General features: G+C 46.4%; 2 protein-coding genes and 1 non-coding gene across 7 annotated transcripts in view; all 3 read right to left on the bottom strand.

The window, feature by feature from the left end:
* Positions 1-13652, bottom strand: part of Npepl1 (aminopeptidase like 1) — a 26836-nt gene extending 13184 nt beyond the window's left edge. The window contains exons 1-2 of one of the 3 annotated variants that reach the window (XM_036184072.1): positions 13589-13652; positions 3073-3149 (exon numbers count right to left, since the gene is read on the bottom strand). In XM_036184072.1, coding sequence (XP_036039965.1) covers positions 3073-3149; positions 13589-13601 — 90 coding nt within the window. In that variant the 5' untranslated portion in view covers positions 13602-13652. Of the gene's footprint in view, positions 1-183; positions 411-3072; positions 3150-13588 lie in introns of those variants that run through there. The other 2 variants (XM_036184073.1, XM_036184071.1) reach the window with 2 other exon arrangements.
* The window catches only part of Stx16 (syntaxin 16), a 21856-nt gene continuing 12129 nt past the window's right edge, over positions 13616-23342 (bottom strand). For all 3 annotated transcript variants that reach the window (XM_036184074.1, XM_036184076.1, XM_036184077.1), the window contains 7 exons: positions 20371-20478; positions 19043-19183; positions 18059-18224; positions 17145-17236; positions 16586-16729; positions 15555-15635; positions 13616-13735 (listed from right to left, as the gene is read on the bottom strand). In XM_036184074.1, the coding sequence (XP_036039967.1) occupies positions 13631-13735; positions 15555-15635; positions 16586-16729; positions 17145-17236; positions 18059-18224; positions 19043-19183; positions 20371-20478 (837 nt within the window). In that variant the 3' untranslated portion in view covers positions 13616-13630. The remainder of the gene's footprint in view (positions 13736-15554; positions 15636-16585; positions 16730-17144; positions 17237-18058; positions 18225-19042; positions 19184-20370; positions 20479-23342) is intronic.
* On the bottom strand, positions 20089-20217 carry LOC118583286. The gene has a single exon (XR_004944872.1). It is a non-coding gene; the product is annotated as a small nucleolar RNA SNORA25 (small nucleolar RNA).

Here is a 23342-nt window from a genome sequence, read left to right as displayed (position 1 = left end):
CAGGTGGCTCGGCCTGGGCAGGCTGGCGACATAGGCCGGGCCTCGCAAGGCCAGGGCCTTCGGGACAGGAGGCCTGGTCTGTGGCGGGCCTGCGCCCAGGGCCCCGCGGGGCGCGCGGGCTAGGCGGGGCCTGTGTCGTGGGGCCTGGGCTTGGCGGGCGCATGGCGGCCGCGGCCCGCTCACCTCCTCGGTGACCCGGGGCTGCAGCTTCCCGCGGACGTGGCTCCAGGGCACGCGGTGCAGGTGTTGCAGCTGGCCCAGCAACAGCAGGGGCCGGCTCTGGGGGTCAGCGTCCCCGGCGCTCGCCTGGAACTGCAACCCCACGCTCGCCATCTCCCCCCACCCCCGACCCCGCGCCCCCGGCCCGGCCGCCCAGCACCCTGCGCCCCGCTCCGGGCAGGCTCGGCGCCGCCCCGGCCCGCCCCGCCTTCGCCGCCGCCGCCACCGCCGGGCCGCACCGCCCTGCAGGGCCCACCCGGGGCGCGAGGGGGCGCCGGCCGAGGCGGGGCGCGGGCCGCACTGCGCCTTCCGGGCCACCGTTGGGGTCGAGTGGCGCGCGAGCCCCTGGAACCGATCCAGCTCTAGCTCCAGTAGGTTCCGGGACATGATGAAGCTTTCCTTGCCAGGGGCGGCAGTGGCTACTGGGCAGGCCAATTAGGCATTTTCAGGTACCCCCTTTTTCAGCGTAGGCTGCCTCCTCAGCCTAATCCTTGGCAGAAAGGTCACCAAGCAGCAGTGCTAGCAAGCTGCCCCTGAAGCCTGCAGTTGGTCACCCATGTTGGGGTGAAAAGTTAGCAGTGTGGGGACATTATGGGAAGGCATTTGAAAGGAGCCAACACTGCCCAGGTCGTGACTGCTCCAGACATGATGCTGGCATCCCTCAGTGACCTCCAGTTTTATATGTCACTCTTAATCTGAATTTTTTTCTTTAATAAGTCTTTACAAGTAGCAATACAAGATGGCTCAGCGAGAAAAAGACCTGAGTTCTAACCCTGGATCTAGAAGGAGCAAACCAACGTCCACACATTATCCATTGACCAAGAGGCACCCACTCACACCCACACCCACTCACACACACAGAGACAGAGACAGAGATAGACAGAGAGATAGAAAACTATATAAATAAAAAATTAACCTAGCCAAGCCAGATTCATAGCATAGCATTCCATACCGCTGACCCTGCAGGCACCACCTGCCTTGTGGTCACCACCCCAAAGCCACCTATGGTGTCCTCCCTCAGGTTTGAAGGGTTCTGTGGCAACACACTGGCCAGAGCAGGCCAGCCCTGAAGATAGGCATGGAAAGGACATCACAAAATAGTAGCTGAATAAGCAGAGGGAATTCCTTTGAAACACTAGTTTGCCTAATACAAAAGTCAACGCTAATTGGATCTTATTTTCTTGAAAAAGATTTTTTTTTTTTACAGCAACTGAATGTTTTCACACATTTGTAAAGGGTACTAAGTGTTCCTCGAAGATCTATCCTGATTTTATGGTGTTTGCAAATACAGTGCGAGGCACAGGCACTCAGGAGGGGGCCAAGACAACTTGCAATCTACCTAGAGGGTGGCAGGATCAAGCTGATCCCTGTGAGCAAAGTAGGACTTCACAGGCCAGTTCACAGCAAGATGTTCCCTGCAGGAATGACACTGGGGGGGGGGGGGGGGAGGAGACAAGATGACAGAGAGTGAAGAATAAGAGCCTAAATAAGAGCAGGAATTGGTGCCTGGAGGTGAGCAGGGACTCTACTCACTCCACAGCTACTACAGAGCATAAAGAGATCCAAGAAGCATTTCGGAGGGGTTGGGAGACAGGTTGGTGCAGGAAGCATTTGCCATGCAGGCATAAGGGTCTGCGTTTGAATGCCCAGTACTCATGTGATCCCAGCACTGAGGAGGCAGAGGCTGGAGGATTCCGGGAGCTCGCTGACCAGCTAGTCTTACCTAATTGGTTAACTTCAGGTTCAATGAGAAACACTGCCTCAAAAAGAAAGGTGGAGTCTGAGGATAAGGCACTTGTCGACAAGCCAAGTCTGATGACCTGAGTTTAATTCTCAGTTCCCTCATGGGATGGAGAGGACCAACTCGGGCAGGTTGTCTTGGACCTCCATGAGTACTGTGTCACACTCAAGCAAAAACACAAACACAAAATAAATATATAAGTAATTGTAAAGACAAAAATCTGCCCCCAAACCAAACAAAAACAAAGATGGAGATTCACTAAGGAAAGACACCTAAAGTCAGCCTTTGGCCTCTACATGCACACACACACACACACACACACACACACACACACACACCAGCATTTCAGACAGTAGGGCCTGGCAGCCTATAGCAGGGAGATGAAGGAGGAGAGAGGCAACTCACAGGTCATCTGAAACACTTTCAGAACCTGCCCCCCAGAGTTTATGAATAGAGGAAATGACCTCTGTGAACCACAAAGATGGATGAGGTACATCAGTTCAGCCAACATTTATTGAACACTTACTACACACAGATCAAGGTGGGAGTTAGATGTTTCATATGAGCAAGGGTTATTGATTCCTTGTTTTACACCACCCCCACCCCACAAATCGAAGAAATCCAAACCAAACCAAACATTCCACTTTGGATGCCTACAGATTTCTTCACAACAACATGTGACAGACACAAGTTAAGATTCAGGAAACCACTCCCCTCTCACAGCAGACTTCACAGACACTGGCATAAATACGGCGGGAGCACTTGGTCTAGATATATTTTATGAAGGTGTTAACCCATGGCTCGGGATATACCTCATTGTCAGGGAAAAAGTCAACCTCTACTTATTTGTTTTATTTATTTATTTATTTATTTATTTATTTATTTATGTTTTTCGAGACAGGGTTTCTCTGTGTAGCTTTGCGCATTTCCTGGAACTCACTCTGTAGTCCAGGCTGGCCTCGAACTCACAGAGATCTGCCTGGCTCTGCCTCCGGAGTGCTGGGATTAAAGGCATGAGCCACCACCGCCAGGCTACTTATTTGTAGTTTTTTGTTTTTTTTTTTTCTGAAGACAAATGGCCAGACCCTGCAACCCAAGATTTTGCAACTTACAATTTTGATGACTTGAAACCAATTCCACATGGGGCATTCAGCTGCAGTGCAGAAGCAGCAGAAAAGTTCAGAGGCTTCTGGAAGAAAGCAGAGTAGAGTTCTCAGCAGTTGCCAAGTCACATTCTGAGACAGGGCTGTTTAGATTCACTGATCCATGGGTTTTCTCAATGCTCGTTTCTGGTATCTTCACTTCCCTGTCATATACACAGTCACATATTTATTTTGGTGCCGGAGACTGAGCCCCAGGGTCTCAGCATGCTAGGCAAGCGCTCTGCCACTGAATCACATCCCTAGATCTCCTCATTTTTCATTTTGAGACAGAGTCTCGATAGGTCACTAGATGGGTCTTAAACTCATCTCTAGCCTAGGCTGGCCTTGAACTTGTAATCCTCCTGCCTCCGCCTCCTCAGTCCAACAGCAAACATCAATTTTGAACAGCCCTAAGCCCTGTTACCTCCATCGAGAGCACTAGTGTGTGAAAGCTGCTGAAGGTGTGCATGGGAGGTGTCACACAGCCACAAAATCCAGACACTCAGTCGCTGGGAGAGGACTGAGCAGGGAAGGCCCTGTGGCCTGGGACAGACCTTTGGCTTGGGTCTTGAGGGATGAACTGAGTTTGTTGGCAGTCTGATCCTGCTTCAGGAAGTAACTGTTCATAGGGTGCCCTGGGGTGGTAAAGAACACAGTCCACTTGGAACATCTGAACTCACACGGCTGGACCCAGCATTTGCCTAAGATAATACTCAGCCACAGAGTTGTGCACGCCCTTGTGCACCAGTGGGGAGTGCCTCAGCTAGTACTCATGTGAAATAAGAGCAGCTCATTGTGTTGACAGTGATCTACAATGTTAGCACAAAGGAAGTGGAAGCCAGCTTCTGGTCTGGTGATCCCCACTCTATGACACTTTCCTGAAGAAACAGGAGCTCACTGCTGTGAAAACCACATTTCTCTAGAACATTAACAAACAAACAAACAACCTTCACTGACTATGGAAAGTTGAAAAAACTAGAACAATGAGAACACTTTTGTGCCCTTCAGCAAGACCATGTATGTTTATAATCTATACATAGTCATGTGTACATATATGTGAGCATATTTTTTCCTGCACTGTTTCAAGCAAATTGCATGCACTTATCCCTGTGAACCTCAGGCTGTCTTGAGAACAAGGACACTGGTTGGACCATGTCATCCCAGCAACAGCCATTCAGACCCACTGGAGAGTCGACAACAGTACCCTCTAGCACTGTCTTCCTTGTTGTCCTCAGATATCCTCGGTGGCTTTTGCCTTTAACATCCACAATCCAAGTAAGGATCAGGCGTTCCATTTGGCTGTCAGATTCTCTAGTCTCCCTGAATCCGGAATAATCCCCGTTCTGTTTCTCACAAGGAGACTGTGTCACGTAAAAGGCCCTCCAGTTTGCATCTGTCTGCCTCCTCACGATTAGATTTGGGTTAAAAGTGTTTGGCAAAAACCTCTTTATGCTTTCCACTGTCCCTCATGAGGAGGTACAGGATCTAAGTGTCGATTACATTTGGTTTAAGTGGGGTCTGAGGGATTTCTTCATGGTCAAAGTACAGTTCCCTTTTATAAATGATAGAATGAAAAGGCAATGTCTGCTTTAGTTCTGCTATTCATAACCTCCATTTCTGTTATTTATTTTTATAAAAAAATTATTTTGGAGACAGGGACTCATATAGCCTAGGATGTTCTTGAACTCGTTCGTGTACCTGAAGTTGACCTTGAACTTGTGATCCTCTTGCCTGTTCTCCAAAAATTGCTAGAGTGCTGGTGTGTGCCATTATCAGCTGGGAACAAACCCAGGGCTTCAGGCATGCTAGGCAAGCACTCGATGATCTGGACCACATTCCCAGTCCTTACATCCCTCATGCAGCAGCAGCAGCTGCAAAGGGCTCTGGCTTGCACTGGTAGTCTCGTTTCCTCAGGAGAGACAGAAGAAACTAACCATGATGTTACTCCGGTAACTTGGTGTTCTGAACCGAGGCACCGGAACAGACATTTGTTTTCATCCACTGTGAGGGGTACAGTGTCTCCCCTGCTAGAAACTTTCTCTTTTCCTAATGGGGAAACTGAAACCCCGTCCCAGGGCTGGAGGGACACTTTGGGGCTGATAGCATGTCTTGGTGTTCAGTGTCTTCAGTGTCAGTGGAGCTCCAACCCTAGTCCTGTACCAGGTGCAAATAGCGGTCCTGTGGTTTCAACTTGTAGGCTGTTCTTTCCAGCTAGTTGTGAGCAGTGGTCTCCTTCTCACTCCCTGGGACTGGCTACGTCATATAAATCCAATAGAGAATGAAAATGCAGAATTTCTATCTCCAAAAGGAACAAGGCAGGGAATTGAACCAAGCATGAGACCCTAGGGCACCAGCAGCCTGCCGCTATGTCCTTACAAGCACTCACGGGTATTTGCCTGCTTGTCTTCAATACAGTTGCTCAGGCTGGTAGCAGCCCTATTGAACTGGTTCACCTATCCATCTAACACATTCTTACAGGTTTGTTTGTATGGTTGGTCTGGAACTATAAGATGATTAGCTCATTCTGTTCTTTCTTGCCCAAATTCTAGCAGCCACTTTTCCAGGATGCTGTGGCTTCTTTGGGTAGCATTTAAGTGGGAGCACACTGGATCCCACATCACTACTTGACATGGGGTTCTTGCTTTTCTGATCCTTTTGTTGGGCTGAGATTGACCAACATAGGACATCATGGACTTGTAGACTCCTTCCATCCTGATCCCGCTGTAGGATTCTTCCTGCCACCTACCCTCCTATGGATGACCATTTTCTTCTCAACCACCATAAACAGCACCAGGCTCTATTCCTGACCACACCTGCCATTCCTTTATTCTTTTTAATGCTTGCAGTATGCCTACCAACATGTCAAGAATTCACTTCTGCGTGGTTTATCTGTGATAGACACTTAGGTTCATATTTTTGTTCAGGTGGAGGCTTGCTCTTCTTGCTTCTTGTTCTATTTTCTTTTCTGAATACATGAAACATTTATACAGCTCAGAAATCCTAGCTGTAAAAAGGAATGCTCCAAAAGGGGTCGTTCCTGTCCCGGCTTCTATTCATTCCTTTACCCCCACAGGTAGCCATTTCTATTAGTTTCTGGTTTATCTTGCCTGCCTCTTCTTTGAGAAAAATAGAGCTACCACCACCATGCATCTTACACAAAAGGTGCCACACAATCTTTTGCACTGAACTTGAAAAGCGCATGGCATGCAATCTCATCTCTTTGACAGACTTCATTCTCTGCCATCAGAAGGACAAGAGAGAACGTGTTAATAAAAATGTACTAGCAGAACCATTTATTAACAAGCTGAACCTGGTCCTTTGGATACTAGGGACTTCCGGAGAAGATGAGGGGCTGAGCTAGTCCCTGAATTAGCCTCCAAGCTCAAGGCAGCAATAACCCTCATGTCTTAGGAACTAAATTCCTATTTACCTTGAACACCAGCACAATTATTTTTGTAGTTGCAAAAGTTTTCGAGGGCATATTGAAGACCTAGAGCCTTGGGACTGGGAGGTTGCAGGAAGGAAGAGGGAAATGATTAACAGCAACTACAGTCCCACATTCCCTTAAGCAAACTCAAACTGAACATGGAGACTTACAGAAAAGCAAAATGGGGGTAAATGTTTATTCTGATCAAATCTTTTCCTGAGGAAAAACCTTCCCTGGCTGGATCCTGTTAGAAGGCGGATTTCTCCAGTGTATTGAAATGACTCACTGCAACCTGCGTCACATTTACTTCCCAAACACCCTTGTGTTTATTACACATCTATCTGTGCTATCCAACGCAGACCTTTCAAAAAGAATCATAAATCTGTTGCTGAGGATTTGGGCAATTGAGTGGTGTGAGGAAAGGGTGGGGGAGGCAAAGAGCTAACCTGAAATTCTTTGTTGTCTGGAACAGTGAGCAATGAGAAGCAAAGTCAATATTTTCTTCTCACTGAATCTGGAAGGTCCCTTATTTCAGGCTGGTTCAAAGTTATGGATGGAAAATTCTGGGTCTTTAAGGCTGGTTCATAGTTATGGAATAAAAATTCTGGAAGGGCCTTTATATAAGGTTAGTTTATAGTTATGGATGCAACATTCTGGAAGGGCCCTTATTTCAGAATGGTTCATAGTTATGGATGGAAAGTTTTGGAAGGGCCCTTATTTCAGGCTGGTTCATAGTTATGGATGGAAAGTTCTAGAAGGTCTCTTATTTCAGGCTGGTCTTGTTATGAATGGAGCTTTCTGAAATGCCTTACATTACAGTACAGGCTGAAATGTTAGGTCTCAACCATTTATAAAACTTGACTGGCATTCCAGCCCAAGCACTGAAAAAAGCATTCTACTCAGACTCATGGTTTTTCCAACATCTTCATAACATAGCAACACTTAAAACATTGCCCACGAGAACCGTAAAAGGGCATTTTGAAGCCTTTTTCTCCCCATGCTAGGTACACTCAGCAAATATGTGCTATAAGGTGCCATTTTAAAACCAGGATTTATTTGTTGCATTAAACACAGCAGCACATGAAACTTAGATGACACCGAATCTTCAAATGAGAGGCTACTTTCCATTTCCCAGCATGCTCAGGGCTACAGACCAGGAGGTAGCCTGGTGCTGTGACCCACACTCCTCAGGGAAGATTCTGGAAATTTGAGGGGAAGGCATGATGCAGTCAGTATCCAGCTGGAGACTCAGAAAAGTCTGGGTCCCTGCTCTCCTGGTCTGTGTGCACTATGGGCTGGGGGCTTGGGTAGCTCCCAGTTGTGCAAACAGAAAACATATGCCTCCATAAAGCAGACATGAGGGCTGGAGTTCTGTGTAAATCTAATTATTAGCCTGAACCGAAGGTACTGTCACTGTTTAACTCACCCGACCTTTTAAATGGATAACCAACCTTGAGGCTTAATTGGATTTAAAAAAAAATCAATTTCTAGCCATCACATAGTGTTGAAATGAAGTACCACATTCTCAGGCAATTGTAAAATCAGGTCTGCCCGAGACAATTTTTTATTATTTACAACTTTAAAATGACATTATCCATCTCTGTGAGCATTTTATGCACACATATACCTTTTGTAAACAACTGCAAGCTCACATGTACGCACACTAGGCGAGCCACCACCCAATCATTCCTCTTCTGTTCGGCAGCAGGCTGGTTCATCGGCAGCAATCTCTTTGCACCAATTACACAGAAGCTGAACTGGGGATAATGGCTCACTGCTGTCTGCAAATCTCTCTTAGCTGCAGCCTGGCATCATCTTTGTAATAAGAAAAAAACCCTTGAGGAAGCTTTTTACCAAATCACATCTTGACCATTAAATCTTTCTTGAAGAAGGTCATTTAATTTTATGGAAAGAAATGAACAATTAAAATGGAATAAGCAGAAAGAAGTGCTGGTCTAGAAATTAGGAAGCTGACAATTCCAGTTCTGAGTTACACTGGCCTTGTGACCATGGCACATATGGGCATGGGTCTCAGTTTCCACTGTCTGGAAAAGGGGAAGGCTCAGTGTGGGAGGGTGTTCTTCATCCCCCACAGTGGATAAAAACAGAGGTCTGATGCCCTGGGTCAGAACACTAAGTTAAAAAAAAAAAAAAAAAAACAAGCATTTGATTCCCTCAGCATTTCCTGGGAAAATGAGACCAAATGATACAAACAGGGAGGGCCCTTGGCCTCTATCACATCTGTAAATGAGAAACAGTGATTACTAATGGTGGAATTTGGATGGTTAGCTTAAAGTGATTATAGAATTATAGTTGACAAACAGAAAATGCTAAACCCAGTGGTCTGTTTTAACGAAGCCTGATTTCAATGTGCATTATCAAATGGAGCCTTGTTTAAATAGCCCATTTTTGCCAGATTATGGAATGAAAGTGGAGGACCATACAATTATCTCAGTATTCAGGATAGTCCAGGGAGCTCATTTGCACAATTGGACAAATGATTATTTTCTTTTGCCCCAATTGGCCAGATAATTGTGCACGAGTCTCTGCCATTTGGCTCTGTGGAATGTCCTTGATGTGGTAAGAAAACCCAGGACAGCCAGGTTTAGCCTGTCTGAGGGTGTGGAGTTGGGGACTAGATGCACACAGCTGGCATCCCCCAGTCTAATTCTAAGCCCCAAATAGGAAGCACTTGTACATGAGCTGTATACATGTCCACCGGTGCCCTCATTAGCTTGTCCTGACACCCATCAGCTTGCAGGGTCTGCTTTCCTTCAGTTTCAAAACAAACTAAACAAAAACATCAGATAGAAGGTTAAAGGTGCAGTGTGGGTGGTCAAGAGAATTCAGAGAAAACCCAGAGGCTTCAAAGGGCCAATAAACACAGGAACACAAAACTGAGACCCACACTAACATGCACTGAACAGAGCTAAGCTCCCAAATACCCATCAGATGAAGAGAGCTGCCTCCTTAGAAAAAATTAAATTAAATCCTATTGTGTAACTACAGATGCTGCTGTCTCCTCTTTGCCCACCTAATAGCAGCCCACCATGGAAAGGTTTCTTCACACTCCGATATGGCTGAAATACAAGGGACTCTGATCATCAAAGCAAGGAGGCTCACAGCTGGCAAGCTCTGTTAGGGCATTCACATGCCTCTTTGGGTAGAGAAGTAGGCTAGCTATGACTTTGCAATGGCAAGCACATGAAGAAGGCTGCTCTTATTTCACATACAATGTTCACCATAATTAGTGGTGTGACTTCATACACAGCTAGTCCTCCGACAGTCAAGATGAGACTCAAAGGGGTCCCACACCGTTACTGCCCACCAACCCTGACCCAGTGCCCAAGTCTCACGGCAGTTTGCTTAATGGCAATGTCCAATGGTATGCACACACTCTTGTGCAACCAATTGAAGCCCACATCACCAAAGACTCCATTGCAAAGATGACTACGTTTCCATTCTAGAGCCACCCACAGTCCTGCATGGTAGCACTTGTCTGCCTGTAATCCCAGCACTTGGGAGGTAAAGACGGAGTCACAAGTTCAAGAGAAACCTGGGCTACACAGACCCTGTCTCAAAAAAAACCCACCCCCTCCTCTCCTTACATCTATCAGTCTACACATTTCCATGCCTTCCCACATCAGGAGGGAGGGCTTGAGCAGCACCACTCCTGGACCCAATTCTCTAGCCTTATGGAAGATGGGGCTAGTTAATGGTTGATGAGAAGGAAGGGACCATAGAGCCAAGTGCAGGACACCATCTGTGGCTCCACAAGCTTTCTGGGGGAGCACTCACAATTATGACCACCAGTCTGCCAGGACTCACGGGCAGTGATAGCAATCTGACTCTGGCCCTCTATCATGTCTCTCCCAGATATGCATGTAAATGAACATCAGCATTCTTCTCTGGCCTTGGAGGAATACCTGGACATTCCTAGCAAACACTGTCCCTCATGTCTGTCATACCACACTGGAGGAAGTCATTTTCACATGCAAGCCACTTTGGGCACAATCTGAAGATAGCCAAACATGCTCACATAAAGTGTGTTTTCATAAAGAAAAATAATTATCTGCCTTTTATGTGGCTTCCATTTTTGTATATTGGATAGCAAATTGATTGGTCCCTTTGCGGGCCTCCATTAGATAGACAAATCGACTTTTAGACACTGAGGAAGAGGCCTCAGGCACAAAATAAATAGCCATGGCCCCAAAGATCCCAGACGTGGCCAGACCCTCTGCTAACACAACACATTTGAACAAAATATGACCCCCATCATTAAAATTAACACTAAGAATACAGGATGCTCTTCATCTGTGAGACTGCTTTATTGTACAAAGTTTCCAGTAGCGGTGAATTAGTTAGGACAGAAAAAAGTCATTTTGGATAGAAGCGCTCCACTAATTGCTTTATTTAAGCACACAAGGAAAACAGTCTTATCTGGCCAATTAGGTTGGAGGGTTTTATTACCTTTAAGAAGCCATTAGCTGGGCTGAAACACTGCGAGCACTTGTGTCAAAACACATAAATAATGCTCTCTCAATTAGTGGAGCGCCGAACACCCGATCAATTAGACACACGCTGCTTCACACAGTGGCCCAGCCAGCAACCCCTACCCCTCCCTCCTCTGCAAAACAGACAGACAGACAGATGGACAGCAGTTTTCGGCTAGTCTTAGGAAAGATCAGGGGTCCCAAAGGACCAACACTTCTCTCTCCTTCCACCCCACTCTACAGAAATCACCCAGGACAGTGGAAGGTGGTATCCAGGGGTTGGACTCCTTCCCTACGGTGCTTCTCAGGCACAGGGAGAGATGTGATTGTCACCTCCGTGGCTAGACTGAAGTGCAGGAGGAGCCCACAGACAGTGGCTGTCAGCAGACAGAAGAGTCCTCTTCCAAAATCAGTTATCCTGAGGTCCTACTAGGGCACTGGTGCTAACTTCTCTTGTGTCCTCACAGGTTTCTGATCTTTCCCCACGACAGGCTCAACACAAGAAAGCAGTGGAGTCCCTGAAGAGCGAGTGCACAAGGCTCTGATCCAGCTATAGGCCAGGCCCCCTCAGGATGACCATCAGGGTGGCTGGGCCCAGACCAGAACCATACTATCTTCAAACAGAAGGGGACAGTCCCTCTTCCCACAGGTCCTTGGGACAATTTCTAACCAGAACTGTTAGGTTACCCAGAAGGGTTGGGGAAAAAACTACCTCCCCCTGGGGGAAAAAAAACAACAACCCTATTCAGGGAAATAAATAGAAATAAATGGTGCTCCTTTCTTAAAAGGTCACTTTTCTTCAAGGCTTTCACAATGACTCAGCACGCTCCACAGACTGCTTAAAGCAGGCCTCCTAATTGGACTAGTCCCCCAGGAGCAGCTTGTCTAAACCTCAGAAGTAGGGAGAAGAGGCCCGTGGACCCTTTCTCCCAATTCTGAAGTGATGGCGTAGGTGATGACTCACCTTCCCAACATTCCCTACTAATGCCACCAAAGGATCTGATAAACCTTTGGACCCCAACATCCCACAGCTTAGGCAGGGAGGCTGAGCTAATGGTAGGTCTGCATGAGTTAGAGTTTTGAGGCACCCCTTCAGTGATATCTATATATACACACATTTGCATATGTACAAATGGAACTGTGATACTCTCAGCAGTCCCAGACTCTTAAATAATGAAACTGTGACACACTTAACAGGCCATACTCTTAAATCATTTAAGAGAGGCAGAGACAATTTTTAAAAGCCATCAAAAATTACACAAAGACTACTCAAAGGACAGCAGTGTCAATGAAGACGGCAAATGAGACACTCATACCCTCATCTTCAAAGCTCATCACTGCCCACATCACTCTAGCTCTGCAGAGCACCAGAGTTAACAAGTAAGTAAACAGAACCTTACTTTGGCAATCTGATATGCATGTGATATGTGCACTCACACACACACAGAGCACACGTATCTACACATAGCATGCATACATACACAGAGCATGAATATCCACACACACACACACACACACACACACACACAGGGCTTTCCCTTGTTGAGGCTCTCACTGTCCTCAGGAATATCCCTACTTTCTGGGCATTGCTAAGTGACAATGGAAGAGTCGATAAATCAAATCACGGGAAGAATATTTTACTTTGAAATGGAGTGATGTTTGGTTAATAATTCGAGATCCACTAATCCTAAATGGGGTGACCCATTTAAAATGGCCTCTGTGTAAATTTACAGTTCATTAAATGGAGTCAGGTTTGGACAGGTCATTACGTAGCTAGAATGTAAGTAATGGACTGAGTGAGGATGATTGGAGACACACTGGCTCAATCTAGTTCATGATACTGTCAAGCTTTCTTATAATGTGAGGTTGGTTCAAATGACCAACTCTCTGATTTGGGAGGTTTTGCTTAGTAACCGCTCTTGGTCTACAGTAGAAAATACGGTGCAAAATTCTGAATGAGGGAGGAATAGGCTATTTACAATTGATTTAAACGCATGAAGCTGGTTTAACTGGCCCGTCTAAATGTGTTAATTAACATCAATGATAGTTTCTTATTTTTCACACTTTGTTACTCTGATCGTTAACAGTGATGGAAAAGATAAATTAAGTTAATGGGGAACGGATTATAAATTCTTGAAGGACTTCTTGGTTTGTTTTCAGCAGGGAAGATGAAGAGGCATTTTTGCCTCTACTCATAAATTTTTGGTACCAAACTTCTTAAAAACCAGATGGTTAAAAAAATGTCCTCAAACTTATTTAACATGCTGCTCAGATATGAGTGCTAAAACTGAGCACACGCACATCACACTGGTGCTCAGCAATGCCTGTAAACCTTTTGTCCCCTCGCTTTCTAGAAAACATGTTTATATGACAGCTGGTCACAGGGCCAGTCTCCTCAGCAACAGCTTCCAGTCCTTAAACTCTGGACAGAGATGGAAACCCACAGCTGTGCCTGCACTCCAGTCTACAGGAGGGTGTCCACAGGAAGGTCCCCTGCCCGTTGCTGGGCCAGTGGGCTGCGCTCTGTGGGCAGTACAGCAGTGTGTCGCCAGCGAAGCCCTCATACCCAAGGAATCCATGCAGTAGCAGTCTCAAGAATTTGGCACCACTAACGGGACTTTACACCGATGAGGACCACAATGAGGACGACAATGATGACAACCAGTGTCAAGATCACGAGCATCTTCCGGTTCTTCTTTTGGTACTGCTCTGCCTACAAGAGAGGAGGGAAGGTGTCATTTCCCACAGACAGCACACAAGCCTGGCTTCTGCAGGATGGTCTTATATCCACACCACAGGAGAGGACTCACGGTTAGACCTTCCTTCAGTGTGAACCACCAAGACCCTGAGCCATGTCCCCGCGCCCAGGACGAATGTGCATTGTCTTTTTTTCCCTGTACAGGAAAGGGTGACCAGAAAGCATGGAACCAGTGGCCCCAAGAGGCCCTGTCTCTACTTCCTCTGAACCTGGAAACAGAAAACCTCATTGTCTGAGGAAGAAATGGCCAAATAGGCCCATCTATGTCGGTTGAAGAGCTACCTGAGGACCAACCCTGCCCTTACCCCAGGACTGATGGCACACAGAAGGGCGCCCAAAGCCCCATCTGCACACCTCCCCCTACAGGCAGCCCCCAACAGCACTGCTCACCTGTACCCACCTCTTCTACAGAAGCACTGGGGAGCCGGCCCCCCCATCAATATGTGGTGGTACAGAAACACTGATGTCCTCACATGGCTGGGGACTGGCATAGACCCCCAAAGAAGGAGAGCAGGAAGAGACAGGGAGCTTAGCATCCCACCACCCACCCAGAAAAGTCCCTCCTCACCTAAAAACAGGACAGGAGACCACACGGAGAGCTGGCCAATGGGGGCAACTCCCAAGTCCCAGCTGCCTCCCCATGGTATGGGCTGAGGACAGCCCCATTCTTCAGAGCAACCCCAAGAACCAAGGAGCCAATGCAGACCACCTACTGAGAGAACTCTCCAATAGCTCCAGACCAAAAGAAAAGCTTGCCTCAGACCTAGTCCCTCCCATGGAGAAGATTCCTCTCCCCCTGTGTCTGCATCACAACACAAACTATGTTTCCTAGGTATGACTTGGGAAACTCTAGGACTGATAGGTAATTTTGCAGCACCTCAAACCCACTAGAGAGCAGGAAGCTCAGGGAGATCCAGCTTGTGAGACCCGGGCTGGTGCCTCCATCACTCTAAACACCTACTAAGCAGGACTTGCCCTAGTCCTTGTCCGTGAGGGGCAGCACAGGGATGGCAAAACCGCTGTGCTCAACCTGCAACCTGGAACCGTGAGGAGATAGATGGGGGTTCTGCTTTCAAAAGAAGAACATGACTTGGGAAAATGCTCAACCCACGGCCAGAGGTACCAACTGGTATCAATGCCAGGGAAGCAGACAGGTCTGATTTGATCTGTTAAGCAGAGCCGGCCAGCTGCATTCCCTTCACAGGAGGCATGTGTCCAACCGCACACATGACGCTCGCGTTCATGAGCCCATTCCTCATAACTGATTATAGGACTTCTAAAATGATTTCCATCAACTTCTTAAAAAGAAATTTAACAAACATGCAAACCTCGTTCAAGAGCACAACCCTGGTCACCAAGAGCACAACCCACCTCATTTCTACAATTCTTGAGAGTGAGACAGAAAGGGAGAATTCGATTTTACCCACCAGCAAGTCATCAGAAGTGAACCCCAACACCCTAAGTTAGCAGCAACAAGCAGATGGCCTCTTAGCCCACATCAAGAGAAGCCAATCAACTGACTTCTAATAAAGCTCAGAAAGATTAAAAAGCAAGCAAGGAAACCCCAGGCCCACAGAAGGATCCAAGCCTTGCTGACCTCTCGGTGAGACCTGCCTGACAACCAGGCTGCAGAAGGATGATAGCAAGCCTCAGAGCTGCTCCCACTTATACCCCTTGTGTCTTGGGTTGAGGACGTGTGACAGAAGAGAACCTCCTAGGAATTCCCAAGACTTGATAACAGTTCCTAAAGACACAGCACAGAGAACACTGGTACCTTGTGAAGCTGTTTCAAGCCATCTTCGGTCTTGACACAGGACTGTTCAACATTATAGTCAATTCTGTCAAGGACTGTACCCTGAGTAATAAGAGACAATACAGATGGTCAATAATTACAGTTAGGGAGACTGGATGTCAAGCCCTGAGCCATGCGTTTCCCAGACCTGGGGACTCATTCCCCAGCAGTGCAGGGCACTCTGCAGAGTGTCAGCCACAGCAACAACAGAGTGGGTCTCGGGGTTTGGTTTAGCATCTATAGATATATCCACCTTCCAATGCACTGGGCTGAGAAATTCGTCATAGGAGTGGGCTCTGGGAAGCAAAGGGCCACAGCTTTCCACTTCCTGCTGCATAAATACTAGGATCTGGCAGATAGAGAATACCAACTAGGCTCTACCACCACGACCAGGCTGCTCCAATCACCATTTCAATGACAACTTGGACCTCAAGGACAGGTTATTAAACAGTCTCTTGGTTTCTACAGGAAGCATGGAGAAAAGATGGCAATTCCCTGGGAAACATGGCAGTTCATCAGCTGGCTCTGATGGTGCCTCAATGCTCTCTCTATTCTGTAGCTGGTTTCAGGGGACCAGGACCCAAACAAATCCCTGCTGGCAAGATAATAAAAACGCCCTAATCAGATTGTAACAATGAGCAACGATTTAATTCCACTTAAAAGCTGGTGGCTCCGATGGCCATTACACAGTGCTCTGCCACTGTCAGAAGGGAACCTTGTACAAAGGCAGGATTAGGACAGGCTTGGTCAGAGTCCCCAGGCCTCCGAAACATGCATGGACACAAGTATCTTTGGGTCAGAGCAGAAAACATATAATTGCTATTCCCTTTTTCTTGCAGATTAAAAACAAATCAGCAGTTTCAGAGGGAATGACAATAGCCCACAGTACCTGCAAACACACACCTACCCAGACACATGCAGTGTGAGGAGCACATTTAAATGTGTTCCCAATTGGAAGACAGGATAAAAGGGCCACAGGGAAGGATGGGCAAGACACCCCACAGGACACACACCTGCTCCACAATCATGGCTCCCAAGTCCCTGAAGATCTCACTGAGGTCAGATATGGACTGCACAATCTGACGGATCTCCCGCTCTCTCTCCTCCACCATCAGTGTATTCTGTTCTACCAGTACCAGTTGGTCATCCGTGAAACCCTGTCTCGACAAGAGTCGCCCGTTAGGAAAGCTGTGGCAGGCAGTTCAGACAATAGTTAGGGAAAACCAATTCTGAAAATATTTTTATAAAGCATTTGGCAACAGGTAACTTACTTCCTTGACAGGAAATAAACACCCCAACCCCCAAACAGTATGTAATATAGTAGCTGAAGTGGGGGTGCAGAAAGAAGCTACATGTGCAGCCACATGGATCCCAGGGATGGCTTTGTGTAGTTCAGGCTCTGGGATGCACACTGCAGGTCTCCCTGTGACAACTGGGAAGGAAGCACACATGGCTATCCTGCCTGTGCAAGGGCTACTTGGCAGACACCAGACAACAACCCCCCTTTCCCCCAACTGCACAGGAGCAAGAACCTTAGGAAAAGAAGGGGCAGATGGGGGTCTCATCACATACCTGACCATACAAAGCAGCAGCATCTCCATCATCCATTAGTGGCACCGATGTGTCAAAGAAATGCTGTGATCTTTCCTCTCGGTTCTTCATGCCTACCAGACAGGGGCCCACTTTACTTGAATGCATATGGCTACTGTTCCACCAATTAAAAAGGCAAACTAGGGTAAAACCCAAAAGCAAGGTAAGGCCCCCTAAACAGGTCTGAAGAAGACCACCTCCAGAGGGAGGAGCCTTGCATTAAAGCATTGCAATAGCATGCAAGTGTTCGGGGCAGACACTCTCTAAATGCCCAATTCACTGGACACCAAGCCAGGACACAACTTCTGAGACTTTTCTAACTGCTAACACAAAACCAGTATCTCTCCTGGAGCACTCTAGTCAGTTTGGAGGGTTGAAGTTAAAACAGACATGCAGGTTGTGGGGAGAGGGGAGCAGGGTCTCAGGAGTAAGTGGGGTTTTATTCATTGCAAAGATGACAGAGAAATGCAGTATCAAAAGGGGCTGATACAAGAGTGTTTGTACCCTACTTTCAAGCCCCAGGGGCCAGGTAGATGTCACTTTGTGGAGGAACTGGCTCTTACATGTGTGTCATCAGAACTCCAAAGCCCAACATCACATCACAACAAGCCTTCTTTTCTAAATACGCTGTGACTTTCCAAGTCTGTGGACAGCCAGGGCTGGATGCTATTCACTTGGACAAGAACTGTCAATACCACTGTACCAGGAGCCAGGCCTTCCCTCCTCAGCAAGGGTCTCCTGGGGAAGCAGCTTCCTCTTGTTCAAAAGGTGTGAATGTGCCTAATTAGCTGTTAACAACGAAAGGCAAGGGCTGGATAAAGAACCAGCCCCTAAGGAGGAGAGAAGCCACAATGTTTCTTACTCAAGAGTCCCTCAACAGGGCCGGCAGCACTCACGTTTCAGGTAGCCCGACTGTGCATGCCGGAAGCTGGTGGACAGCTCCTGCAGGGCCTGTGCCAGGGAGGCCACCACGTTCCGCAGTAGCCGCTCTTCCTGCTCAGAGCAGGCCCTTCGTGCCCGACTGGGCAGGGCCTGCACGGCACGCTGGCACCTGTGGAAGAGCTGAGAGAATAGCTCTGGCTTACATCAAGAAGCCTCTCCTAGCCAAGGCCTCTGCCAGGAGGCGCCCTGCTCTGCAGGCTGGTATGCAGGGCTGGGCACTGCATGTGCATGTGCGTGTGTTAGGGGTTGGGGGTGGCCAGAGGTTTCATGTGCACCCTAAAGACCTAACTAGACTTTATCTTCTGTTTGTACAATGTCTATGGTGTGTCCCATTCTGCTCACTTCACGCCTTGTTACTCACTGTGTGCCTGACACTCCTTGACTTCCTACAGGAGGAGCACAAGGCAGGTACTGGTGTAGTTTTGTGCCCACTTTACAGATGGGAGGGCCAAGTCAGAGACTGAGGGGGAAACGTTTCACGGTGACTCAGCTGGAGAGAAGGCTTCAGACACTTGGGTGTCTACTCTCAAAGTAAGATGGTGACTTAAGTAGTCACACCACCTAAAGGTTAAACTGGGTTTCCAATAAAATCCCCAAGATGTCTTCTTACTGAACTGTGTTTTAGCATAAATTTGCAAGTCCTGGTGTATCATAGCAATTATACATTTTACCATCAAATGATCAAATGCATTACTATGCTGAGTCTAATTCTTACACAATCAAACACAGTGGTATCTACCAACAACTGAGAAACAGTGCCCACACCTCCAAGAAACCACACACACACATGCTGGCAACTTATATACCTTGGGCTTTTGCAAGTCCCTATGAGGGCTTTAGGCTGGAATATGAAACTCCAGGACATCATCTGCTGGGTTCAGAATAGGGACTCTGTGGCATTGGAGGTGGCCATTCAAAGGCTGGGCTTGTGTCCTCACCTGTGTGATCTCTTGGGTGGTTATCTCGATGGCATGCTCTTCCTCGCTGCTGTCATCCAAGGTGGGTCTGTTCAAATGCTTGTCATGGAGACTGGCTAACTCCTTCATCTTCTGTTTAATGCGGCCAACATCATACTGTACCTAAACAATGGAAGTCACGAGAATCCCACTCATGCCTGGCAAGTACCTTTTTGCATTCAAGATGATTAGCTATACCAGACTCTGCATTCAGTTGAATTTGGTGGCTTACTGACACACAAGTAACTTTTTAAATTCAAGTTACCAAAAAAAAAAAAAAAAAAAAAAGAAAACAACAAAAACCCCACAAAAATAAAAAATAAAAATAAAAACACAAAAACACAAAAGCAGAGAGATGCTCAGTGGTTAAGAGCACTTGTTGCTATGGTAGAAGATTGGGTTCAGTTCCCAGCACCCACATGGTGGCTTATAATTAATCTATGTAACTCCAGTTCCAGGGGATCCAATACCTTTCTATAATCTTCACAGGCACATACCTGGTACACAGACATACACACAGGCAAAACACTAATACACAAAAAATAAAATAAGCCAGACAGTGGTGTCACAAGCCTTTAATCCCAGCACTCAGAGGGAGAAGCAAGTAGATCTCTAAGTTCAAGGCCAACATGGTCTAGAGAGTGAGTTCTAGAACAGCCAGGTCTACAGAGAAACCCTGTCTCAAAAACCAAAGCTAACAAATTAATAAGTAATTAAATAAACTAATCTAAAACAAGCACACTCTTCCTTATTCCATGGTTTTTCATTTCTTCCTATAATTCAAGTAGTTGCTGCTAATGTTAAGTCCAAATAATCTAGACAGACAAACAGACACACTCTTATTTTATTATGTGGTATATAAATGAATATTTTCTTTTTTTGCAAACAATACATTTTTATTTAACAATTTTTATTTAAATAAATTTTCTATTTAGTTGTTCTTCATTCATCCAGGTCACATGGGTTCAGGATTTCTGAAGAGAGAGTTAAGTTTTAAGTTAAACTCTTAAAACTTGACTCCGGGACATGCATGTATCTTCTCAGAAAAACACAGCACTATTGAGTGCTTGTTTTGTTCTGTGGAGAACATCAATCTCTGGTCACAGCGTTAAGAGCTTTTGGTTTCACGATCCAATAAGCCCTCTTTGAAATGACCTTAATGAATATATTCTAAGTGTGAGTGTGTCTGAGGTTACAACTTTAACTGGGGCCAAACTGACTCATGGCAAATATCTGAGGCAATGTTGTCATCCAAACTTAAAAAAACAAACAAAAAAAACAAAACACTTAGAAACTATCATTTAACTTACTTCATCTACTCCATCCACCCATTTTGGAGGTGACCGCTTTGTCACACCAATTGCAGCTTCTGGATCTAAGCTGATGCCTGACACCAGTGCCATGCGGTCATCGGCAAGCTACAGGGAATGATGGACATTGAAAGATGGTTAGGGGTCAGTTAGGACATAGATCCCCTACTGTCCCAGAGAGGACGTGGAAAGGTAGGGAAATGACGTGCCTGTATTACAAGCTTGCCTCTGACATGCTAGGGTCTGAACTCCATTCCTATCTTTTCATGCACCAATTCTTAACTTCCTTGGACATCCTTGTGGACGCGCCTTTGACTCGATTTGGCTACAGAAATGTAATGAAAATGTCAGAAACCTAGCTCCTTAGCAAGAGCACTAGGCAGGAGAGCAGGAAGCAGAGTGCGTGTGTGTGCTGGTGTGTCAGCAGCAGGACTGCTGCTGAAACCATGTTGGGCCAGTTACCTCCTCAGTCACAAGACCACGAACCACAAGTTAACATGTGTCCAAGAACTGCTTGGAAGGGTTAACTAGACTGTGCGTGGACCGCAGCCATTCTCCAGTCTCAGCGTCGCCCTCTGCACACCAGCCATTTCTTTGCTTCAGCTGCATGTCCACTGGCTGTACTTTCCTTACTTTGAAATGACAGAAAGTTTTTGTTTTTTAAATTTGAAATTCCAGCAAGTGGGAAGGAGATCACAGGCTGGCCTGGTTATTTATTTATTTTGCCTGGAGGCAATGAATGGATTTGAAAGGATCTAGAGGTCCTCCAAAGCACAGAATTTTTAAATGCTAATTCAAAAGACCCAAATGATAACCAAAAGACAGTGGTCAATAGACGCCCTCACAGACAACACTTTGTGAACTTGCTGGGGCATAATGCAGCACTGGGTGAGCAACATCTACCACCCTCCTTCCTTGCAATCATGTGCATTTATTTTTCATGGATCTGACAAATTCATATTTGCTTACCTAACAATGAAGAAGCAAATCTAAAATTCTCTCTCTCTCTCTCTCTCTCTCTCTCTCTCTCTCTCTCTCTCTCTCTCTCTCTTTCTCACACACACACACAACCTTAAAATCTCTTCAAGGAACAAAGCCTCTGATCCCCAAGAACAAACACACTCAGACTCCAACTGTCATCTTCAGCACCCCACACACTTCCAGGAGCCTGGCCTCCACCTACCCCAGCATCCAGCAAGGGCTACGATGATGGAAATTGGACCCAAGGCCTGGGGGTTGTGACCACATCCACCATGGTCCACATCACCACTGCAGGCCCACATTACATCTATGCCTGAGCTAATGAGTGTGTCCTTCAAATATGTGCTGCAGACTACAGGTCCTGGTGGTTCTCAGCCACCTTAAACCTTCACTAATGGGAAGTCTTCATGTTTATGATTTTAATCCTCAAAAAAACTAGCTGAGCTGAGAAACATTATTTCAATCATAAATACAGAATTGAAATATAGAAAAGTTAAACAGCCTGCCTTAAGGCACCATGCTGGTAGTGTGACTGGTAATGTGACAGATTAAAACCTAGGCCAGCTGATTCCAGAATCCCCACCCCATTCCACAAGCTCACTCTTAGTAACCCATGCAATACAACTGCAGTTCACTAAGCAAATCAACAGGACAACAGGCTGCTAAATTGAGACAGTAAAGGAGACCCAGGGCCTCGGATCTTCCCATAGCATCTACACAGGGGCCGGAGAAGGCTCCAGCACTCAAGTGCCAGTCTGCCCAGGCCTGCCCTGCTGATCACTGTGGAAACAACCCCACTCCTCGTCCACCAAGAATGTCCTTGTGGGGGGTGTACTGATCAGGCAAACCTCTGGCTTAGCCCTCAGCTCTGGCCTGCTATGTTCTCTAGCAGATCTTGACAGATTCACTGCTACAAGGGGTGGAACCTGAATACTCCAGAATACCACACAAAGTACAACTTTAAATTGTCACGGTATCTACTAATGAGAGCCAGAGAGCTTAATTTCCAATCTGCATTATTCCCATGTGTGTTTCAACAGAGAAAGTATTGACTTGTGAACAAAATAGGCAGTGCTGTTCTCACCATTCACAAATGCCTGGAAGATGTGGAGAGATGGTACCTTTAAATTCACCTGGACTCTCACTAGTGTCGTTTATAAGGTCAGAAACCACATATGAGCATCCAGCTGAAGCGGACCACAGTTTTAAGCAGCTCTTTCTTTTAGAGGTGTCCCAATCCAATTGTACATCAAGACTGAAGTCAGAGCACTCTCTCATGGGTTCTAAGGAAGCTGATAAACAAGGAGACCTCAGAAGGACGGGCGCCAGCTTGCACAGCCACTGCAGCTTTCTCACATTGCACCAGGACTGCAGGCTTGCATGTGGCCAATTATTTGTCCTGATAGAGTCTATGGCCATTGCTCATTGTGACAGAAAGCCTGTCCTACTGAGAAGAAACATTCTATGTCTCTTATTGGTACAGGTTTGTAATGTGTAGCACAGTGTGTACTACTGAAAAAGAACATGTGTTTTTGAAGGGAAAACAATTGAAGATAACGTCAACTATTTGAAATGGGAACAAACAAGAACATGAAAATGTATCTTACGGGCAAAACAAATAATCACCCTTTAACTTCCCGCACCTCCCCCCACTTACCAACAAGCTGGTATGCTATGTTGAGCTCATGCTGGTCTCCAGGCTGCTGTCCTTCCCTCAGACCTCACTAGCCATGCTTCTCTTCTAACCTTGCCAAATTTCAACTCTCCCTACTCCTAAAACCTGACATGAGTTAAGACTTTTCTTAAATAAATTTGTATTTCTGAAGTTAAAAAAAAAATAAAATCTATGTATTTTTAAACCAGAAAAAAATGTTATATAAGCTTTACATTTGAGAATTAAGAATTTAAGAAATCTTTAGTCTTTGACTTGGGGATGTCCTCCAAGAGCCACAGAGGGCTCGGTCCTACCTCAGAGCCCTGTTCTTATGCCG

The sequence above is a fragment of the Onychomys torridus genome, chromosome 4, assembly GCF_903995425.1.
Source record: "Onychomys torridus chromosome 4, mOncTor1.1, whole genome shotgun sequence".
NCBI classification, from domain to species: Eukaryota; Metazoa; Chordata; class Mammalia; order Rodentia; family Cricetidae; genus Onychomys; species Onychomys torridus.
The sequence above is the reverse complement of the archived record's forward strand: the minus strand, read 5'-3'. Positions and strand labels throughout refer to the sequence as shown.